The sequence below is a fragment of the Protomyctophum bolini genome, assembly GCF_963924005.1.
Source record: "Protomyctophum bolini genome assembly, chromosome: 12".
Lineage (NCBI taxonomy): Eukaryota > Metazoa > Chordata > Actinopteri > Myctophiformes > Myctophidae > Protomyctophum > Protomyctophum bolini.
The window spans coordinates 5894066-5915702 of record NC_137873.1 but is presented as its reverse complement, the minus strand read 5'-3'; the positions used below and the strand labels follow the sequence as shown (position 1 = coordinate 5915702).

The following is a 21637-nucleotide window of genomic DNA, read 5'->3' as shown; positions in this document are numbered from 1 at the left end:
GAAGTCGTGGTATTTCAATTTTATTTTCTCCCATTTATCCCATTTTGGCCGGGAACCCCTTTTGGTGTTATATAGCATTATGTTATGCTTTAGCTATATTGAAAAATCGAAGAACGACTGACATAGAAACATATAGCTTTTTCAGAAAACTGTCAGGATGTAGAAGACATTTTTTTAAATCTGATCTCAGGTCAGAATGGGTTATATGGCAGAGCGATAGATAGAAAGGCATTATATGGAGAGTCGTTTGGGGTGGGGGGTTGTGTGTGTGTGTGTGGGGGGGGAGGGGGAGAACGACACGCGCCGCCGGGTTCCGGGAGTACAATTGTAAAAAGCTCTTGACATTACATTGCGAGGTGCGCTGCTTTGGTATTGGGATTATAGCCCGAGGCCTGCTGCTCTTTCCCTTTCAATAAACAGAGAGATTAGGGTCAGAACAGAATGGCTGCTCTTTCGCCAATGGGTGTCACGACGTCCCTCCAAATGTATGTGGCGTGTTTTGTTTTTTTTTGTTAAAAAAAGCCGCTTCATAAATATATTTAGCTTTTGCCTTCATGGCTTTTTTGAGCCGTGGGCTGTTAGAACGTCAGTACGCCGAGCTATAGCCTCTCTCTCGCTCTCTCTCTCTCTCTCTCTCTCTCTCTCTCTCTCTCTCTGTTGATTATTTTTGCCGAGGCCGGTCCAAGTCGGGAGGGAGTATGCAGTTTAGGCATTTAAGCATTATGTTATACTTTAGCTATTGAAAAATAGCAGATCTACAAGCTCATAGCTTGTAGCTCTGCTGTGCTTGTATAGCTCTGCTATATACTGGAACAACATATTTTCAGATGGGGGTCGGCGGCCAAATACAGATAATTCGGGGGGTCCTTGACGTGAAAAAAGGTTGAGCACCACTGACATAGAAACATGAGGTTTTTCAGAAAACTGTCGGGATTTAGAAGACATTTTGTAGAATCATAGTGTCAGGTGAAAATGGGTTAGATAAGAGAACAACAGCAAGTCGTCTATAGAGTACAATGGAGGCTGCCAAGACATCACCTTCCATTCTCCTGTTAGACAACCATGTGCTTTAGCTTTGCCCTGATGTTGGTTTTTCAAGTGCATAGTTTTCAAGAGTGATTTCGCCTTCACTCTTTTGAGTGCAAGTGTGGAGGCACAGTAATCTATCTGGGCAAGAATCAAACACTGCACGTACAGTATACAGTATGTTTAAGTAGTTTAGAAACGATAATGCTGTGCAGGGTTTTTTTCCGTCGACAAAAACGAAATATTTTCGTCGACTATACCTTTTTTTCACTGACGGAAACTAAATGGAAACTACATGAAAACTAAGCTATAGACTAAAACTAAGACTAAATATATTGAACAAACGAGACTAAAATGTACCATAGCGGACAAGAGATCCAGTTATAAATAAGTGTAAAAGTAATTTTACACTTGTTGAAAATAGCAGATGTACAAGCTCACAACGTGTCTGCTATTTATCTGCCATTTCTTTTTTTATCGTGAAAATGCAGCACAAATCTTTGATAATTCTTTCACAGCGTGAACGTTTTTAACTCAAATCTTTGCTTCTGAGGGGTTCCTGGAATAACATCCTGTTATCTGGGTCCTTGACATGAAATATGGAGCACAACTGATACAGAAACATGAGGTATTTCAGAAAACTGTCAGATTTTAGAAGACTTTTATTTATTTATTTCGATGTCAGGCCTATAAATTGGAGACATACGGGGTTTCCGTCGCGTGTTTGGATCACGTGAACGGAAAATAAACGCAGGCGCTCGATTCCTAGGGCTTTATGGGATAAATTGAGGCTCAATGCATTGCCTATACGGTGCGTAATGGTCGCGTCCATCTCGCTCTGTTCTGTGTGGTCGTTGTTTCGGATCGCGGCGCTATGGTGGACTTTTCAACTCAAACACAAACTATTTCCAGGCGGATTTTCGTGAAACGGAGGTATACATGTGTGACGGCGTGATTCTTCAAAACGGGGAACGGGAGTTAGAGATTAATTCATAACGCAGTCAACGCATTAAGAACGCAACCCTACATATCATAATTTATGTGCGTATGGTAGTGTATGCTGTAAGATTTCATAGGAGCATTTCTCACGGTGAGCGACTTAGCCTCAGTACAGAGAACCCAGGATATAAGCTTCTTCTTTTTTTTAACCAATTCTGGGCGGGAACCCCCTTTTGGTGTTTTAAGCATATATGTGTCATATACTTTAGCTATTGAAAAATAGCAGATCTACAAGCTCATAGTGTGGCACCGAGTGCCACGCTACGAGCTTGTAGATCTGCGATTCTTGAAAAACCGAGAAAATGTGATGCAAATCTTTGAAAATATATGCTTTCAGAACGAATGTTTTGAACTCAAATCTTTGCTTCTGGGGGGGGGGGGGGGTCCCTGGAACTACATATTTTCAGATGGGGGTCGGCGGCCAATTACATATATTTTTTAGAGAGAAAGATACGTTTTTCAGAAAACTGGCATTTGTAGAATCGTCCTCGGGTCTAAATGGGTTAAGAGACAGGCGGAATATTCCTTCTCGCAGCTTAAGACATTTTTTGACACATCTGAACTGTGGTAAATCCACAGCACCTTCCCAGTGTGTTTTGTAAAGCTCCACATTAGTCAAGGCACAGAAAAAAAGCTGAGTTGACCGCATATATGCAGTTCTGCTGCCTGGCTTACTTTATATTATGGCAATATAGACCTCCTGGCTCACAGCAGAGGGAGCAGAGCTGCTTCCTCACTCCGTGTTTAACTCTGACGTCTCTCCGACGTCTCTCCTGCAGCGTTTTATTTGACAGATTGTGCGAGAGAACCAACGAAGCGACTACTATAGCGATTATACAATTTAGCCATGTGGCAGAGCGACCTACGGTGAGCAAGAACAACACAAGGTACAGAAAAGGCATACAATTTGTCATCTATGGGATCATAAAGACCACCCGTCTAACCGTAGAATATCCCATAAAGCGATAGGGCTCGCAAGTGCTATACAGCAAGTGCACGCACGCACGCACACACGCACGCACACACACACACACACACACACACACACACACACGAAAATACACACGAACCGGGACCACCCCAAAATAATCATATTTGAACTCGGGGACCCCCCTCCCCCCCCACTCTGCTCATGGAATTGTACAGGCATTTAGGCATTTTGTTTGATTCGGCTCCACAGATTGTGAAAATATATACAGTATAGCTGAGCTACAAGAGCTTGTAGACTTCTTCTTTCTTACAGAAAAGTCATTAGAGTGTAACTTTAGAAATGTGCAGATACCCTGTACAGTATATAAACTTACTGTAGTGTACAGCAGGGGTAGGCAACCTTAGGCACCAGTGCCAACATTGGCACAAAGGAGGATGATCACTGGCACACTGACAAGTGTGTGAGAGTATTGTTTCGTTTTAAATAAACTATTTAAAAAAATGCAGTCAAATAAATGATGTCCCTCACATTTTTGTGTAAATTACATCCTGCATTCTACATTCATTAAAACTGAACTCTGTTATTGCCTTGACTCTAATGATCATTATAACAACGTGAAAGAAAATATTAAAAAAAAAAAGAAGGAGAAACTTCATATCTGACTCAGTGACTGTGGACAAGCAAAATATGTTGGAATTCTTCACGTGGTGTCATTAAAATGAATGAATGTTGATATGGCACACTGACGACCTAGAAAATAAAAACATGGCACTTCATTTAAACAAGGTCGCATACCCCTGGTGTACAGTATATATGCTGGTTTGTTTACCGAGTGAGAAAACCATGTTTCACACTTTAGGCTAATCCTGACCCCCAGTTTGGGAACCACTTCTCAAAGCCACTGTACTTCCTTCTCCTGCCTTGCGGTATATATATATATATATATATATATATATATATATATATATATAATATATCTCAGCCAAGCTGTACGTTGGCCTCGTGTCACATCAGTCAAACGGTACTGCATGTGTTCAGGAGGATTAGGCCCGTCTCCGCTCGCCGCACGGCTCATATATTTCCTCCAGAACTACAGACAGAGCGAGGGCTTCGTCTTGTCTTGTCGTCAGCCTGCAGCCTCTGCAGGAAAAACACAGTCCTTTATCCCATTCTGAACGGGAACCCATCTTGGTGTTAGCATCATGTTATGCTTTAGCTATTGAAAAATAGCAGATCTACAAGCTCATAGCGCGCCACCGAGTGGCGCGCTACGAGCTTGTGTAGGTCTGCTATTTTCTTTTAAGAATCGAAGAACGACTGACATTTTTTAGAATCTGATCTCAGGTCAGAATGGGTTAATCAGACCAGTGTGTGTGTCCAGTGGAAACCTTATATTGAATCTGATCTCAGGTCAGAATGGGTTATGGGTGAGCTGAACGCTCCGCTGCGCTGAGGGAGGGAGGGCGGCCTGGCGGCCTGCTGGGCGCGCTCAGTCTGTCAGTCTCAGCCTGAGGACGAGCTTTCAGATGTACAATGAGGCAGCATGTCGCTCTGCTCCGCTGACGGAGCATGTTTCATGGTGGGAAACAGAGCGAGCAGAGGGAATGTGAGGATATAGTCACTTGCAGGGCTGGACTGGCCACAGGTCATACCGCCGGACATATTCCCGGTGGGCCCGCGACCGTAGGGGGCCACCACGATAAAAAATAAAAAAAAGTTTTTTTTTTGGTTTTTTTTGACAGGCAGGCAGTGTTGTTTTTGGCAGCACATTTTGATTTTAGTTTTAGTCATATAGTCTCTTGAATGGTTTTCACTTATAGTCTTAGTCACATTTTAGTCACCTGGAATGTTTTAGAGTCAGTCTAGTTTTAGTCGACTAAAATGTGTTTTGGCAGGCCTTGATGCCGTCGTAATGACTGATTTTACACTTGCTGAAAATAGGCGATCTACAAGCTCACAACGCGTCTGCGGAACTAATTGTAGAATGACTTAAACTGGATGTCTTGTCCACTAGTCCCTTCCTAACATTTTAGTCTAGTTTTTATTTGTTGACGAAATTGTCAGTATATTTATTATTTAGTCCTAGTTTTAGTCATCATAGCTTAGTTTTCATTTAGTTTCCATTTAGTTTTCGTCAGTGGAAAATCCTTTTCGTCTTGGTTTTAGTCGAGGAAAACAACACTGCAGGCAGGCAGGCCAATAGGCGGCAGGCCACCAGGAAAGCTCCGGGCGTGCTGCCATTCTGCCATCATGATAATGTCACTGTACCTGTATCAGTGAGTGACAAATAAACCCTCTACAAAGGGTTGTGTAGTTAGTTGTCTGTTGGGTTTGTATCATTTATGTTGTTCTGTAAAAGTGGTGGTATTATTAGGGCTTGTTTGTTTGTGTGTGCCTCGACAGAAGCGGGCGGTAGAGTTTCTGCTATCTGCGTACTGGTTGTGGTGGGTGGGCCGGTCTGGGCCAAATTTTTGTCCCAGTCTAGCCCTCATGGTCACTTGAATGCACAGATAGTCATGTGAACACAGACGGACGGAAGGACGGACGCACACATGCGTGTCAAATGGCGAGAGCAAATTACGCCTGACCTACAGTCAGCGGTTCCCCCGCTATAAGCTTGTCGTTGCATACAGCGGATGGACTTTCTAATTGTAGTGTGCGCGACATGCGCACGCACGTGTAACGGAAGAACAAGTGAAACGGTGATTCCACTTAATTGCATTCCACTTGTATTACGGCATTCGCAATATCGCTACCATGGGACCAGTCTACCTTTAAAATGCACATTATGGTATAGTTTGAGAATTTTGGAGCACCTCTGCCAAAAAAAGTGATATTCGATGTGTCAATTGTGCAGTGAACATCACTGAACAAACGCTAATGTGTCTTTTCTTTTTGATGTTTGTAGTTGGTAGTTTTGCACTTTTGATGTGAACTGAAGCTGGTCCTGATTTTATTGTGTATCCTCGTGTTTCCCCCTTCTTTCTTTCTTTCTTTCAATTATTTTATTTTTCATTTTTGCACAAACTGATACATGACTCACATATCAGACTAACCGACATACCTACATACATTATACATACATACGTCCACACATCTTCTTCTTCCTACTTATATAATTATTCATGTAGTCTTAGAAATCATAAAGCCTTTGTTCTTAACATGAATAGTTCCTTAATTTGCCAAACCTCTTGATAATATTTCTGCGTATTCTACTCCCATGTATTCCACAACTGGGCCCCAAACCAAGTTTCCCCCTTATTGTTTAACTTTGCAGTTGTGTAGGTATTTTTCTCCCATATTTCTTTCTTCACCACCACCACGTCTCTCTCTCTCTCTCTCTCTCTCTCTCTCTCTCTCTCTCTCTCTCTCTCTCTCTCTCTCTCTCTCTCTCTCTCTCTCTCTCTCTCTCTCTCTCTCTCTCTCTCTCTCAATTGCAACGGGGGTCGGACTCCCGTTCCCCCGTGGAGAATTAACGAGTTAATTAGCTGATTGAGCTTTACCCTGACGCCGTTAACCTCCATGTCAGCTTCAAAGGGGACGACGCAATTAGGATGGCAGTGATGAGAGAGAGAGAGAGGGAGAGAGAGAGAGAGAGAGGGGAGAGAGAGAGAGAGAGAGAGAGAGAGAGAGAGAGAGAGAGGGAGAGAGAGAGAGAGAGGGGGAGAGAGAGAGAGAGGAGAGAGAGAGAGAGAGAGAGGGAGAGAGGATTACGGTAGATTATAATGAGAGAGACCCACGAAGAGGTAGATATTTACAGTGGTTTAGATCAATCCTCTCGTTGCCTGGCATTTAAGAAGGCCTTCGGAGGTTAATGAATGTTATCCTCCGCAGGCCATTTGCTTAAGGCTCATACATATAGTCTGGATTTTCGGTGGTGAGGTGACCACCGAACTACAACATGACGTCACTGAGGTGACCACCGAACTACAACATGACGTCACTGAGGTGACCACCGAACTACAACATGACGTCACTGAGGTGACCACCGAACTACAACATGACGTCACTGAGGTGACCACCGAACTACAACATGACGTCACTGAGGTGACCACCGAACTACAACATGACGTCACTGAGGTGACCACCGAACTACAACATGACGTCACTGAGGTGACCACCGAACTACAACATGACGTCACTGAGGTGACCACCGAACTACAACATGACGTCACTGAGGTGACCACCGAACTACAACATGACGTCACTGAGGTGACCACCGAACTACAACATGACGTCACTGAGGTGACCACCGAACTACAACATGACGTCACTGAGGTGACCACCGAACTACAACATGACGTCACTGAGGTGACCACCGAACTACAACATGACGTCACTGAGGTGACCACCGAACTACAACATGACGTCACTGAGGTGACCACCGAACTACAACATGACGTCACTGAGCCGCGGTGAAGAGTAAACCACCGCCACCGCTCCAGCCCTGTTTTTACTCACCACCGCTCAACGTTATTTCAGCTCCGGTGGTCAGCTCACCACCGGAGCAGCGGTCACCTCACCACCGGCGCGGCGGTCACCTCACCACCGGAGCGGCGGTCACCTCACCACCGGAGCGGCGGTCACAGACTATGAATAGGCCTTTACTATACAGCTGTGAGCCACCCCAAACTGCTCCTCCTCCTCTCTCTCTCTCTCATTTCACAAGACACTGAGGAGCAAAACTGCTCCTCCTCCTCGTCTCTCTCATTTCACAAGACACTGAGGAGGCATTCATCAGGATCGCACTTCTATCTACACACAGCGGGGCTATTTACGAACACACAGGAATTCCAAAGCTGTTGTAGCCTCCGGGGAGGGAAGACCAGGCAGTGTAGAACATCAACATGCATATGTACAGAGAGAGGACGAGGCAGTGTACTGCATTATATCAACATGCATATGGAGAGAGGCAGTGTACTGTAGTCTACGACATCAACATGCATATGGAGAGAGGCAGTCTACTGTAGTGTACAGTATGTCATCAACATGCATATGGAGAGAGGCAGTCTACTGTAGTGTACAGTATGTCATCAACATGCATATGGAGAGAGGCAGTGTACTGTTAGTGTATAGACATCAACATGCATATGGAGAGAGGCAGTCTATTGTATAGTATGTCATCAACATGCATATGGAGAGTGGATTATGTTAGCTCTGTTGTCTTGCTCGAAGCGTCCGGTTACAGTTCGTATTATTATACATTCAGAGAAGTGTTGACACATTTCGCGAGAGAAATTAAACCTATATAGATTGCCTATTTCAAAAATGTTGATTCTCAAGCTCGTACATCTGCTATTTTCAACCCCAGAAATCTTGAAAAATAGCACATTATTCTGACAAATGTGTAATATAATTATCTTTAAACATTTTGAACAAGTTATGTTAAGTCTTTTCCAGGTGACGGTATAGCCTTGGCACCCCAAGCTGTTAGTTTAGTTCTCATTCGGCTCAAAAATAAATGCCTGGGGAAACCCGTTGGAAGATAATCAGTCATAGGAAGTGGGAGTCAACTTGTACGTCGCTAACCAATAACAGTGCAGACAGAGGGTCTTGTGACAACTCCGTTCACTTCATGGGGCTTCAGTCCAATGGACTACATAGACATGCATAGACTTCTATTGGCGAAGAGTGACAAGTCCTGGAGCGTACGTTGGCAGAATGCACTGGACTGGACTCAGGGCAACAGCCCAGCTTTAATGATCTTAAAATCCCTTTATTTTAGATTGTTTATTAGTTGTAGTACAACATAAACATTACAAAGACTTTAGTTGTCTAAAGTGCCTCTCTCGAAGAGAGTCATATGGGTCCGAGACACTTGGTGGCGCTGGAGCACAGAACAAAACATAAACTCACGAGCTAATTTATTGGTTCGTGGAGCTGTCACTCAAGGCGGCGCCTCCGGTCCTGACCCGCAGGTATAAAACCGGTGGGCGTACACGCCGAGTCATTCCTACATTTTTCTGCGCTTGGATGCACACAGCACAACGTACCAAAGATTCACACCGGCTGTTGAAATTGTATTTTCCCGAAAGACGGACGCGTCTAAAACCGACCTGTACCGCGGGGATTCGCAGCCAAGAAGGTGTTTCTACGAGCTACTGCAGATAAGTAAAATAAGACTAAATAACACAAGTGAGCCTGCCCGGCGACTTGTTGTTTCTGTCTTCCCTCGCTACCCTCTAGCTAGCGTCGTTAGCTGTTAGCTAGCTCCGTCAGCCTGTCTTGGTTAGCTTCAGCTTTGCTGCCGCTCTTTTCTACCATCGCTAGCCTCTCGTTAGCCGCTGGCTAGCCTCCTCCTAGCCGTAGCCCGCAGCCATCTACAACACTCGGTGACGACACCGACATCACAATCTACCGCAGGCGAGACGGGCCGCGGTCTCAACCCTTCCCCGCCCTCTCTCTCAACCCTTCCCCGCATTGGGCACAAGAAGCAGGCTTCTCTGGCTCCACATTACAAGGTAAGCCAGCAATAACACGTGCGTTAGCTCTCAGCCGTTGACTGAAAGCTGACCACCGTGTGCGTGCCGCTTCACGTCACCTTCCTTAGTAGGGGAGTTAAGTCAAAAAAATATTTTTATTTAGTTGAAGAGCTAAATAATAATAACAATATTTTTTATATATTAAAATACTAAAATATATATAAAATAAAGGGTTTTTTGAGAATAAGCCATCTCACCATGGCTGCTAGGGATGACCACGAGGATGGACCCAGTCCAAGACTCTGCTTTAACAGGGTCTGCAACAATCTTTTGATCCCAGATGATCGCCACTCCATGTGCATGTACTGCCTAGGGTTAACACATGCCAGGAACGCCTTTGAGGTCGTGGGCCTCTGCCCGTGCTGCCTTGAGCTTACAGACAGAGAGAAGGGGCGCAGGCTGTCCAGGGTCAGGGCCCGCCTGGAGGGGGTTTCTGCAACCTCACGGGCCCTCCCCCCCCCCCGCCCAGTCTGGAAGACAGCTCCCTGGTCCCTCCGATGCATCTACAGGCGCCAGGCCTCGTGCATCAACAGCTACACAGCGGCACGTAGACGGTCCCGGATACCCATCCCCTGTCAGAAAGGCCCCCAGGACCAACGCAAGCTACACCTCCTACGAGGCAGCAGCACTAGACGGCCCACGCCGCCAACCTGCTGCTTCTTTCTCTTTCTCTTCCTTCAGGACAGAGCGTAGCTTCGGCCTTCACTCAAGTGACGACCTGGATCGATGCCGTGACGACTACTGTGACGACACTCAAACCTACGGTCTCCCCAGGCCAGACTACGAACCCCTCCCTCACCCTTACCAGCTGCCAGCTGGTGACAGGTGGGGAGACTTCATGGATCGACAGTGTCCCATGGACGAACCGTACTCCGCCCAGGAACCTCCTGGAGAGTACAGGGTCCTAGACCAGGTGGGCTATGAGGACGACAGAGACCTGGATGCCGACGCACCAGCTCTCGACGATGACGAGGACGATGACGACAACTCATCTCACCGTGGCCATGTCCTGGAAGAGGAGGCTCCTCCCCAGGACAATGGACCCCCTGAGGCCCCCGACGGGGCCTCGGCGGCTCCGCGCCCACCCGTCGAAGAATGGGACCTCACCGAGCTCCTACGCCAGGCCGCCATCAGATGTGACCGTGCTTGGCCGGAGGTGGCACCTCCCCCAAACCCAGAGGACCACTGGCCTGGAACGGAGAACAAGGCCCCCGCGCGGAGGACTATCCTCCCGCTGGCCCAAGGTTTCCACTCCACCTTCACGTCCAATTGGAGGGAACCCAGCCAGACCCCCCCCACTCTTCGCCATACCAAGGTGCCATTGGACACCATTGATATGCCGTCGGTAGGTCTTGGGGCGATGCCAACCGTCGGCTCGACAGTAGGAGCCTACCTACTGGATCCCACCGCCCCAAGCATCAGACCTTTGGCCAAGGAACCCACCCTGCCCACCAAGAGGGACAAGGACGCCAGCAGTGCTAGCAGTAAGCTCTTTTCCCTCATCGCCGCATCCGGCAAGCACCACAATACCATTGCGCTGCTGCAGGGCTCTCTCTCGGTCATACTCAACGGTATGGGTGAGTTCCCCACCCCCGACGAGCTTGCCGAGATCAAGAGACTCCATCAGGAGACGATAAAGTTTGTCTGCAGCTCCACAGCACTGGTCGGCAGGATGGGAACTGCAGTTATCATGTCTGAACGGATCAGATGGCTCGACGTCAGCCCCAAGCTCGACGCCACGGCCAGGAAGGAGCTACTGGAGGGCCCCATCGAACCGGGTGGCCTCTTCAAGGGGGCCCTAGAAAGAATGGCGCTTGCAGTAGAGCAACAGAGACCTGGCTGCGAGGCACTCGCTGCTCTCGCTCCTCGCCCAGTCCTCCTGCAACAGCGTGGGCAGCCCCCACGCACGGACCAGCGCCAACGACAGTGGTCCCAGCGACGACCAGACTATCGCGATGCGGGCCGCCAAGCCCCACAGCGCTCTCGCCAACCCAGGGCAGACCCGCCGGCGCTTCCACCGGGCGACCAGCCAACTGAAGGTAGGGGCAGACGACAGCAGGCCAACCGTGACCAACGCCGCCGACCCCCCTCCGCCTCGACCAGGCCCAAGAGAGGAGTCCCCAAGGCCGGCGGATCCCAGCAGCGGAAGTGACCCTCCGACCCCGTCTCCAAGGGAAGCGAGCTTGGACGCCTCCCAACCCCCCCACAGCCTTGGGCCTCGGCCTGAGTGTAGCAGCCCCGGGCTGCACACCGGGACCGCCCCCAAAAAGGCTGAAGCTCGTGGCACAGATCCCCACCACGGGTGGGTCTGTCGCCGAGCCGCACAATGTTTGCACGAATGCACAGTGTCATGTTTTTTCTGTATTAAAGGCTTTGCCCAAAACAACAAAAAAACAACAAAAAGCACATTGTCGGGGGACCATGAACCCTCTGTTAGGGACAGCCGAAGCGCTGCCCCAAGCAGAGTGGTGGCATATGAGGCCTGTGGCGGGCTTAAACGCCACCAGGGAGACGGGTCATGGCGAAATTTTCTCTGGTCATCCGGTGGACACCACCTCCAGACGGGGTCTGGAGGGGATAAGTCCCTTGACCAAGCACGTAGCCCAATGGGAACGCTTCAATGCGTCCCCCTGGGTCCTACGCACATTAGCAAAGGGCTACAGGCTCCAATTTGCAATGAGACCCCCCGCGTTCAGTGGAATTCTCTTCACCGACTCGCGGGGCCAAGCGGGTCAAGTTCTCCAACAGGAGATAGCTTCTCTGCTGGAGAAGGGAGCCGTCAGAGAGGTGCCCCAGAGCCAATGTCACAGCGGGTTCTACTCCCGCTACTTCTTGGTCAAGAAAAAGGGGGGGGGGCTACGCCCCATTCTGGACCTACGGGCACTCAACGGTCACCTCAAGAAGTTTGCGTTCAAAATGCTGACGGCCAAGTCTCTAGTACGTACCATACGCCCAGGCGACTGGTTCACGTCCATAGACTTAAAAGATGCATACTTCCACATCCCCATCTACCCACCTCACAGGAAGTTCCTGCGGTTCGGGTTCCAGGGGAAAGTGTACGAGTACACGGTCCTCCCCTTCGGGATGTCCCTAAGCCCCAGGGTGTTTGTGCGCTGCACAGAAACCGCCCTCGCTCCCCTGCGTCAACAGGGCATTCGAGTGGCGAGCTATATCGACGACTGGCTCCTGATGGCCAGATCGAGGGAGGAGGTAACGAGGGCCACAACCAGAGTGTTGACCCACGTGGCCTCCCTAGGGTTCATTGTGAACTACACCAAGAGCATGCTGGTGCCTACGCAGTCGACAGACTTCATAGGCATCAAACTGGATTCAGTTGCGTATACGGCGAGGCTGTCGGAAGACAGACTCAACGACCTACTGAAGTGTGTGTCACTGTTCACACCGGGACGCACCCTGCAGTTACGCACATGCCTACGCATGGCAGGCATCATGGCGTCGGCCATTTCATTGGTACGACTGGGGAGACTGCACATGAGGCCCTTCCAACGATGGCTCGGGTCCCTGCACATTCCCACCAGGTGTGTGAACCGCCGTGTGACAGTATCTCCGGCCTGCACACTGGCGCTGAGGTGGTGGTCAGACAGACACAGACTGATGGAAGGGGTGCCTTTGGGCCTTCCCCTATCCAGGAAGATCGTCACCACGGACGCCAGCCTCTCGGGATGGGGTGCCACACACGAGGGCAGGTCAACCAGGGGTCTGTGGGACGCATACCTGAGAAGGACCGCCCACATCAATTACTTGGAATTGATGGCGGTCTTCCTCGCTCTGAGGGAGTTCGAACCATTTCTTCAGGGACACCACGTCCTGGTCCGAACGGACAACACGACGACGATGTCCTACATCAACAGACAGGGAGGTCTCACCTCCAGACGTCTGTGCACACTGGCACACAGGCTGCTGGTGTGGTGCGACAGTCGTCTCCTCTCCCTCACAGCATGTCACGTGCCGGGCCTGCTGAACTCAGCGGCGGACCTCCTCTCGAGGGGCCCCCTCCGCTACGGCAACTGGTCTCTCCACCCTCAGGTGGCGGACCAGATATGGCACAACTTCGGTTTTCCGGAGGCGGATCTGTTCGCCACAAGAGAAAACGCGAAACGTCCTCTCTTCTTCTCGCTGAGGGGCGAACCACCGCTGGGCCTGGACGCACTGGCGCACCAGTGGCCACAGGGTCTGCTCTATGCGTTCCCGCCACTGGAACTAATTCCGCATGTGCTGGCCAGAGTGAGATTGGAGGATGTCCAACTACTGCTGGTGGCTCCGGCATGGGGATCATGGAGGCAGGACGTTGTCCCCCTCCTTTACCGCGAACCGTGGCAACTTCCCCTGAGGCGGGACTTGCTCACGCAGGCCGGCGGAGAGATATTCCACCCACGCCCCCAGGACCTGGACCTATGGGTCTGGCCCATGAAGGGGCCGCTCTCGGAATAACCGGTTTGCCACAGAATGTCATCGAGACCATTCTGAGCGCTAGGGCCGCGTCTACCAGACGGCGTTACAACACAGCGTGGCAGCTGTTTGTGCGCTGGTGTTCGGAAAGGCCAGTAAGGATCCCCCCGTTCCAAGCCCCGGTGGCTCTCATTTTGTCCTATCTACAGGAATTCCTGGACAGAGGTCTAGGTTTGTCCTCGGTGAAGGTCAACCTGGCGGCTATTTCCGCCTACCACTTGGGCATAAACAACGGCCAGGTGAGCGAGCTCCCGCTGGTCCGACAGTTCATGAAGGGTGTCATGCATCTCAGGCCAGTTACTAGATCCCTGGTTCCAGCTTGGGATCTGACGGTTGTGCTGGATGCGCTCACAAGGGAGCCCTTTGAGCCGTTGGACGCGGTGGACCTGAAGTTCCTCTCTCTAAAGACCGTTTTGCTGGTCGCGTTGACGACAGCTAAGAGGTCGAGTGACATTCACGCGCTCTCAGTTAACGTGAGCTGCATGAGATTCAGTGGCGATGACACTAGAGTTACGGTCAGGCCGAACCTGTCGTTCCTGCCGAAGAATTTTCCCTCTGGCTGTGGGCCAGTGGAGTTGGTGGCTTTCCACCCACCGCCCTTTGCTTCGGAGGAGGATGGGCGGTTACATCGCCTGTGTCCAGTCAGGGCACTGAAACTGTACAAGGCCAGGACGGCCCCCTTCAGGAAGGGGGATCAGCTGTTCGTTGCGTGGGCCCCTCAAGCACAGCGGAAGGGGAAACCCGTCACGAAAGTACGGCTCTCACAGTGGATTGTGGAGGCCATACAACTAGCATACGCTACCAGTGGAGTGGATCTCCCCGAGGGGCTACGTGCTCACTCCACAAGGGGAATGTCAGCATCCTGGGCCTTAGCGAAGGGCGTTCCTATACAGGATGTGTGTGCGGCGGCGAGTTGGTCGACTCCGTCGACTTTCGCCACATATTACAATCTCGACGTGGCTCCCGTGAACCTGGCCCATGCAGTTCTGGGAGCTGCCGCACGTTAGTCTGGTAAGACATGAGCCCTGCAGACTGCTGGGAGCACATAAGGCAGCATGGCTGTCGGCTCCTCTTGGGGGTCCCTTGACCGCCAGGCAGAGCCTGGTGGGGGTTCCTGGGATCCCGCCCTCTTAAAGGGGTTGCGTCTGTGGGCTGGGGAAACTTCCTGGGTAGCAGGGGACAGGTTTACTGTTGGCTTCCCAGGGTGTTTTCCCTCACCTCTCTATCAGTATTTTTAGAATTTTTACCTGTTAGAGGGACTCTGGGCCGCCGGGTGTTGGCCCGACGGCCGAGAAGAGACCTTCTTTTGGTTAGCCAGGTCTGTGACCTGGCTAACCTTCTCAGTCTCCCTTGCGGGAGGGACGCACATTCACGTGATGGTGACGTCTCTCTGGAAAAGGGGGGACCGTGGAGCGGTCCTGTCAGCCGGGGTGATCATACGGGAGTTTTATGATGACCCATATGACTCTCTTCGAGAGAGGCACTTTAGACAACTTCGGGTTACTTCAGTAACCTCAGTTGTATAAGTGACTCGAAGAAGAGAGTCATTGTACTGCCCGTCTGCTTTGGCAAGCGGCAGAAAAATGGTTGATAGGAATGACTCGGCGTGTACGCCCACCGGTTTTATACCTGCGGGTCAGGACCGGAGGCGCCGCCTTGAGTGACAGCTCCACGAACCAATAAATTAGCTCGTGAGTTTATGTTTTGTTCTGTGCTCCAGCGCCACCAAGTGTCTCGGACCCATATGACTCTCTTCTTCGAGTCACTTATACAACTGAGGTTACTGAAGTAACCCGAAGTTAGTCACTGTACAATACTTTAAAACAGTTGTCATGTTGCACACATGCCTAAAATTGTTGATATTTGCGCTGCCATCGTTGCAAAACAATGTATTTCAAACTCCAGCTTGTCACACTCCAGGGCTGCATGAACAGCGCTCGGGCTCTGTTTTCTGACCCCTCAATGACACAACTCTCCTTCAAATGTCTGGGGCAGGCCCAGGGGGGCAGTCAGACAGATATTTTGTGAAGCCACTAAGGAAATCGGGACTTCCTGAAAGTTCATATAATGGCCTGTTGTGGCGCTGTCATTGGGCCCAAAAAAACCCATAGCTCCATAGAGGTCCATGTATTTGGACCTGTAACTTCACCTAGACTGTATTACCTTAATAAACATGGTCATGAATACTTTCTGCTTCCAGTCACTAGTTTAAAGTCTCATTTCTCATGTCATAATATTCTTTTTGGAATATTATGGTCCCATTTATTAAAATAATAACCATAAAGTCGGGTATGTTCTGAGGGGCGTGGCTACCGTTACAGTCTATGATCGGGAGCCACCCCCCGTTCGAGTCAAAATAAAAACCAACAAAGAAGAAGGGGGGGGGGGGAAGTCCCCCCTCGTTGTCTGGGCCAGCCAATGGGCCAGCTGGGCCCAAACGGATCTAGAAAGATGGCGATTTACAATTCAAGGACTGACCGGCTTCATCTTACCTGTACGTCCATATCAGACCCGGGGAACGCTTTGTTCATATTTTTTTTTTTACAGTCTATGGGCAGGCTACGGTAACGCTGCTGACCGTGTCCCTGTGTCTCTCTGTTCAGTCTTTTCCAGGTAACAGTAACGCTGCTGACCGTGTCCCTGTGTCTCTCTGTTCAGTCTTTTCCAGGTAACAGTAACGCTGCTGACCGTGTCCCTGTGTCTCTCTGTTCAGTCTTTTCCAGGTAACGGTATGCTGACCGTGTCCCTGTGTCTCTCTGTTCAGTCTTTTCCAGGTAACAGTAACACTGCTGACCGTGTCCCTGTGTCTCTCTCTGTTCAGTCTTTTCCAGGTAACAGTAACGCTGCTGACCGTGTCCCTGTGTCTCTCTGTTCAGTCTTTTCCAGGTAACAGTAACGCTGCTGACCGTGTCCCTGTGTCTCTCTGTTCAGTCTTTTCCAGGTAACAGTAACGCTGCTGACCGTGTCCCTGTGTCTCTCTGTTCAGTCTTTTCCAGGTAACAGTAACGCTGCTGACCGTGTTCCTGTGTCTCTCTGTTCAGTCTTTTCCAGGTAACAGTAACGCTGCTGACCGTGTCCCTGTGTCTCTCTGTTCAGTCTTTTCCAGGTAACAGTAACGCTGCTGACCGTGTCCCTGTGTCTCTCTGTTCAGTCTTTTCCAGGTAACAGTAACGCTGCTGACCGTGTCCCTGTGTCTCTCTCTGTTCAGTCTTTTCCAGGTAACAGTAACGCTGCTGACGGTGTCCCTGTGTCTCTCTGTTCAGTCTTTTCCAGGTAACAGTAACGCTGCTGACCGTGTCCCTGTGTCTCTCTGTTCAGTCTTTTCCAGGTAACAGTAACGCTGCTGACCGTGTCCCTGTGTCTCTCTGTTCAGTCTTTTCCAGGTAACAGTAATGCTGCTGACCGTGTCCCTGTGTCTCTCTGTTCAGTCTTTTCCAGGTAACAGTAACGCTGCTGACCGTGTCCCTGTGTCTCTCTCTGTTCAGTCTTTTCCAGGTAACAGTAACGCTGCTGACCGTGTCCCTGTGTCTCTCTCTGTTCAGTCTTTTCCAGGTAACAGTAACGCTGCTGACCGTGTCCCTGTGTCTCTCTCTGTTCAGTCTTTTCCAGGTAACAGTAACGCTGCTGACCGTGTCCCTGTGTCTCTCTCTGTTCAGTCTTTTCCAGGTAACGGTAACGCTGCTGACCGTGTCCCTGTGTCTCTCTCTGTTCAGTCTTTTCCAGGTAACGGTAACGCCGACAGCGTGGTTCAACACAGGTTCCAGCAGGTGGTGCTGGCGCGCTACCTCCGCCTGGTGCCTCTGGAGTGGAACCGCAGCGGACGCATCGGCCTCAGGCTGGAGATGTACGGCTGTCCTTATGGTCAGTCCTGACGTTTATAGACGTGTGTGAATGGGTGAATGTAATGCACAATCTATGTAAAGGTGTGTGAATGGGTGAATGTAATGCACAGTCTATGTAAAGGTGTGTGAATGGGTGAATGTAATGCACAGTCTATGTAAAGGTGTGTGAATGGGTGTGTGAATGTAATGCACAGTCTATGTAAAGGTGTGTTAATGGGGGAATGTAATGCACAGTCTATGTAAAGGTGTGTGAATGGGGGAATGTAATGCACAGTCTATGTAAAGGTGTGTGAATGGGGGAATGTAATGCACAGTCTATGTAAAGGTGTGTGAATGGGTGAATGTAATGCACAGTCTATGTAAAGGTGTGTGAATGGGTGAATGTAATGCACAATCTATGTAAAGGTGTGTGAATGGGTGAATGTAATGCACAATCTATGTAAAGGTGTGTGAATGTGTGTGTGAATGGGTGACGTAATGCACGATCTATGTAAAGGTGTATGTGTCACAGTCACAGCCTTTGCCTGTCTAGCTCTTGTATAATTATATGTTATGTTCTAGTTGTTTTGGTTCTATGTTGTCTTCCCCAGGTGTTTCTCATGTGTAATCACTAATCAGCCCTCTTGTGTATATTAGTCTTGTTCCCCAGTCAGTCCAGTCATTGTTTGGTGTCACTTCTTGTTCAGTGTTTGTGTTGTTTGCCCAGTTATTTTATAATAAATCACCCATCTTGGATCTTGAACTCTGTCTGCTTGCTGTCCTGCATTTGGGTCCTCACCACACCACCGGAACGTGACAGTATGAATGTGTGTGTGAATGGGTGAATGTAATGCACGATCTATGTAAAGCTCCTTGGATAAAGGGGTAAAGGCGGTATTATAAATGTACCATTTCTCCATCCCCGTGTGTTGCTGCAGCCTCTGACGTGGTGAGCTTCGGTGGTGGCGACGGCAGCAGCAGTCTGCTCTACAGCCGGGGGACGGAGGACCCCCCAGCCGGCGGGGGGTCCCGGGGGACGGACCCCCCAGCCGGTGGGGGGTCCGGGGGGTCCGTCTCCACCAGGGAGAACATCTCTCTGAAGTTCAAGACCCTCAGGAACTCGGGGACGCTGCTCCACGCCGGCGGGGCGAGCAGCGAGGGAACCGCCGGCCTCACCCTGGAGCTGCACCAGGGAAGGCTGCTCCTCCTGCTGGCCACACCAGGTACTACGGCACTATACGGTGCGTGTGTGTGTGTGTGTGTGTGTGTGTGTCCACTGTGTGGTGCAGGCAGTGGTCCTCAAACTCATTAGCCGCGGACCACGCACGCACGCACGCACACACACACACTACACACACACACGCACACGCACACGCACACACACACTACACACACTCTTCTATGCTTGTTATCGTACTGTACACAGTATTGTGATGTGATGGATGAGCTCCGTACATTGGAACATGTGTTCACTAAAACATGATGCATGGCCATTTGTCTCTCTGTGTGTGTGTGTGTGTGTGTGCGTGTGCGTGTGCGTGCTGCATTAAGCAGGGTTAAACTTGAGGATTTGTCACCATATGGCTCAGTGCTAGAGAGAGAGAGAGAGAGAGAGAGAGATAGAGAGAGATGCTCACATGTACAGCCTATTTACTCTTAACAGTCCTACAGTACAGTGAGATTATGCAAATTGAGGTACCGTGCATGGAGACAGTATATGACACAGTGAATTTTATTTTTGGCCTTTTTTGTTTGTTTGTTTGTGTGTGTGTGTGTTCCCTTAATGTGTCAAAGTGAAGTCATTATTGCTGTGTTTGCCTTTGAGAGTGTGAATGTGACGACTGGACGACAGACAGTGCAGATTGATGAGTTGAGGAGTCTGGCCCAACATCTCCCTCTGGAGAAGCCAGTGTTTACTTTGAGGGAACGGCCTCCAAACACCCTTCAGGTCTTCACAACACACAGCGTCATCATTATCAGCCGGAGAGAAGCACAGAATATGGTGGCTTAAACTATTCTGACCTGAGATCAGATTCTAAAAATGTACTTTTTGAAAATGACAGTTTTCTGAAAAAGCTATGTTTACAGAGTATTCTGTATAGTATAGTATAGTATAGCATAATGCTTAAAACACCAAAAGGGGTTCCCGTCCTGAATTGGTCAAAATACAATGGAACCACCTTAAATAAAGAGAGATTAAGTCCCTGCTGAAAACACCCAGAGAGAAGAAGCAAAGAAAAGGCAATCTGTTGTTGAAATGACTCCGCTTCAGGTCATGCTTCTCCCCCTGGATCCACACTGAACTATCTCTCTCTCTCTCTCTCTCTCTCTCTCTCTCTCTCTCTCTCTCTCTCTCTCTCTCTCCTCCCTCCCGTTGCTATCTTAAGATGTGTCCTTTCATCTCCACATCCACATTGCAGTCCTTCGACCTTTTCAATTTTAGTTTTACTTCTTCTTACGTCATGGCTACAGTACAACGGCCAACGGTATACAAAAGAAGCTCTGGTTCCATTGAAAATGGTGCAACACTCACTCTCTCACTCTCTGCTACAGTCTCTATACAGTGGACCGTTTTCAATTCATCAAATCAAATCAAATTCATAAAATGAGAACATGCAGTGCAGAGCTATACACTGCAGGCTGATGCTGAGTGAAGTGAACCGTTCCCAAACAGATCTGTCCTATGTCACGTATGTGTAAAAGTGTTGGGCTTAAGTTTTATATGTTCATCCGAAAGACTGTCACCTCTCTCTCTCTCTCTCTCTCTCTCTCTCTCTCTCTCTCTAACTCTCTCTCTCTCTCTCTCTCAAATGCGATTATGCATGCGATGCGAAACTTAATATTAATAGCGTTAAACTGCCTCCCCCTGGCCAGCCGGGGCGCCTGATGGAGGGGAAAGGAACTGGTTGGAATAACGTGTTCCTTCCACGCGCTACGTCCAACCAGGGAAACTCCCCCCTGTCAGGTGTAAAAGGAGCAACTTGGACACTCAGGCATGAAGGAAGCATGAGTGTAACGAAGTGGTCAAACACTACAATGAGTTCAAGTCCGTTGCTCTCCCCTTGTCCCCCATATATGGGGACTAGGTTGGTGGAGGGTGTGTAGAGCCCAGGATCACATTAGATGATTGACACAGGGGTGAAAAATGGGTTACAAAATCGTGGGATATATATATATTCTTTTTTTGCAGGCCGCGGGGCAGGCCGGTTGTTGATTAATATATTGTTTTGCTGATGTTCTATGAGCAGGGCCTGGCTGTAAACAAGTTCTTGAGCTTAGTCCAGTTTCCCTGGGTAAACCTTTCCTTTCCTTTGTTCCTTTGCACATCAAGAGGTCTAATGAAGTACTGTCACCTTATAAACACATGACGACATAACCACACCAAGGGCTCTAATGAAGTACTGTCACCTCATAAACACATGACATAACAACCACACCAAGGGGTCTAATGAAGTACTGTCACCTCATAAACACATGACATAACAACCACACCAAGGGCTCTAATGAAGTACTGTCACCTCATAAACACATGACATAACAACCACACCAAGGGGTCTAATGAAGTACTGTCACCTCATAAACACATGACATAACAACCACACCAAGGGCTCTAATGAAGTACTGTCACCTCATGAACACATGACATAACAACCACACCAAGGACTCTAATGAAGTACTGTCACCTCATAAACACATGACATAACAACCACACCAAGGGCTCTAATGAAGTACTGTCACCTCATGAACACATGACACAACCACACCAAGGGCTCTACTGAAGTACTGTCACCTCATGAACACATGACATAACAACCACACCAAGGGCTCTACTGAAGTACTGTCACCTCATAAACACATGACATAACAACCACACCAAGGGCTCTAATGAAGTACTGTCACCTCATAAA

At 49.2% G+C, this 21637-nt stretch overlaps 1 protein-coding gene across 1 annotated transcript in view; it reads left to right on the top strand.

Annotated features, from left to right (window-relative positions):
* LOC308325437 (contactin-associated protein-like 4) overlaps positions 1-21637 on the top strand; it is a gene marked incomplete at both ends in the record, with an annotated part of 161283 nt that overhangs the window by 75265 nt on the left and 64381 nt on the right. The window contains 2 exons of the mRNA XM_080777929.1: positions 17622-17769; positions 18668-18952. Coding sequence (XP_080634055.1) covers positions 17622-17769; positions 18668-18952 — 433 coding nt within the window. The remainder of the gene's footprint in view (positions 1-17621; positions 17770-18667; positions 18953-21637) is intronic.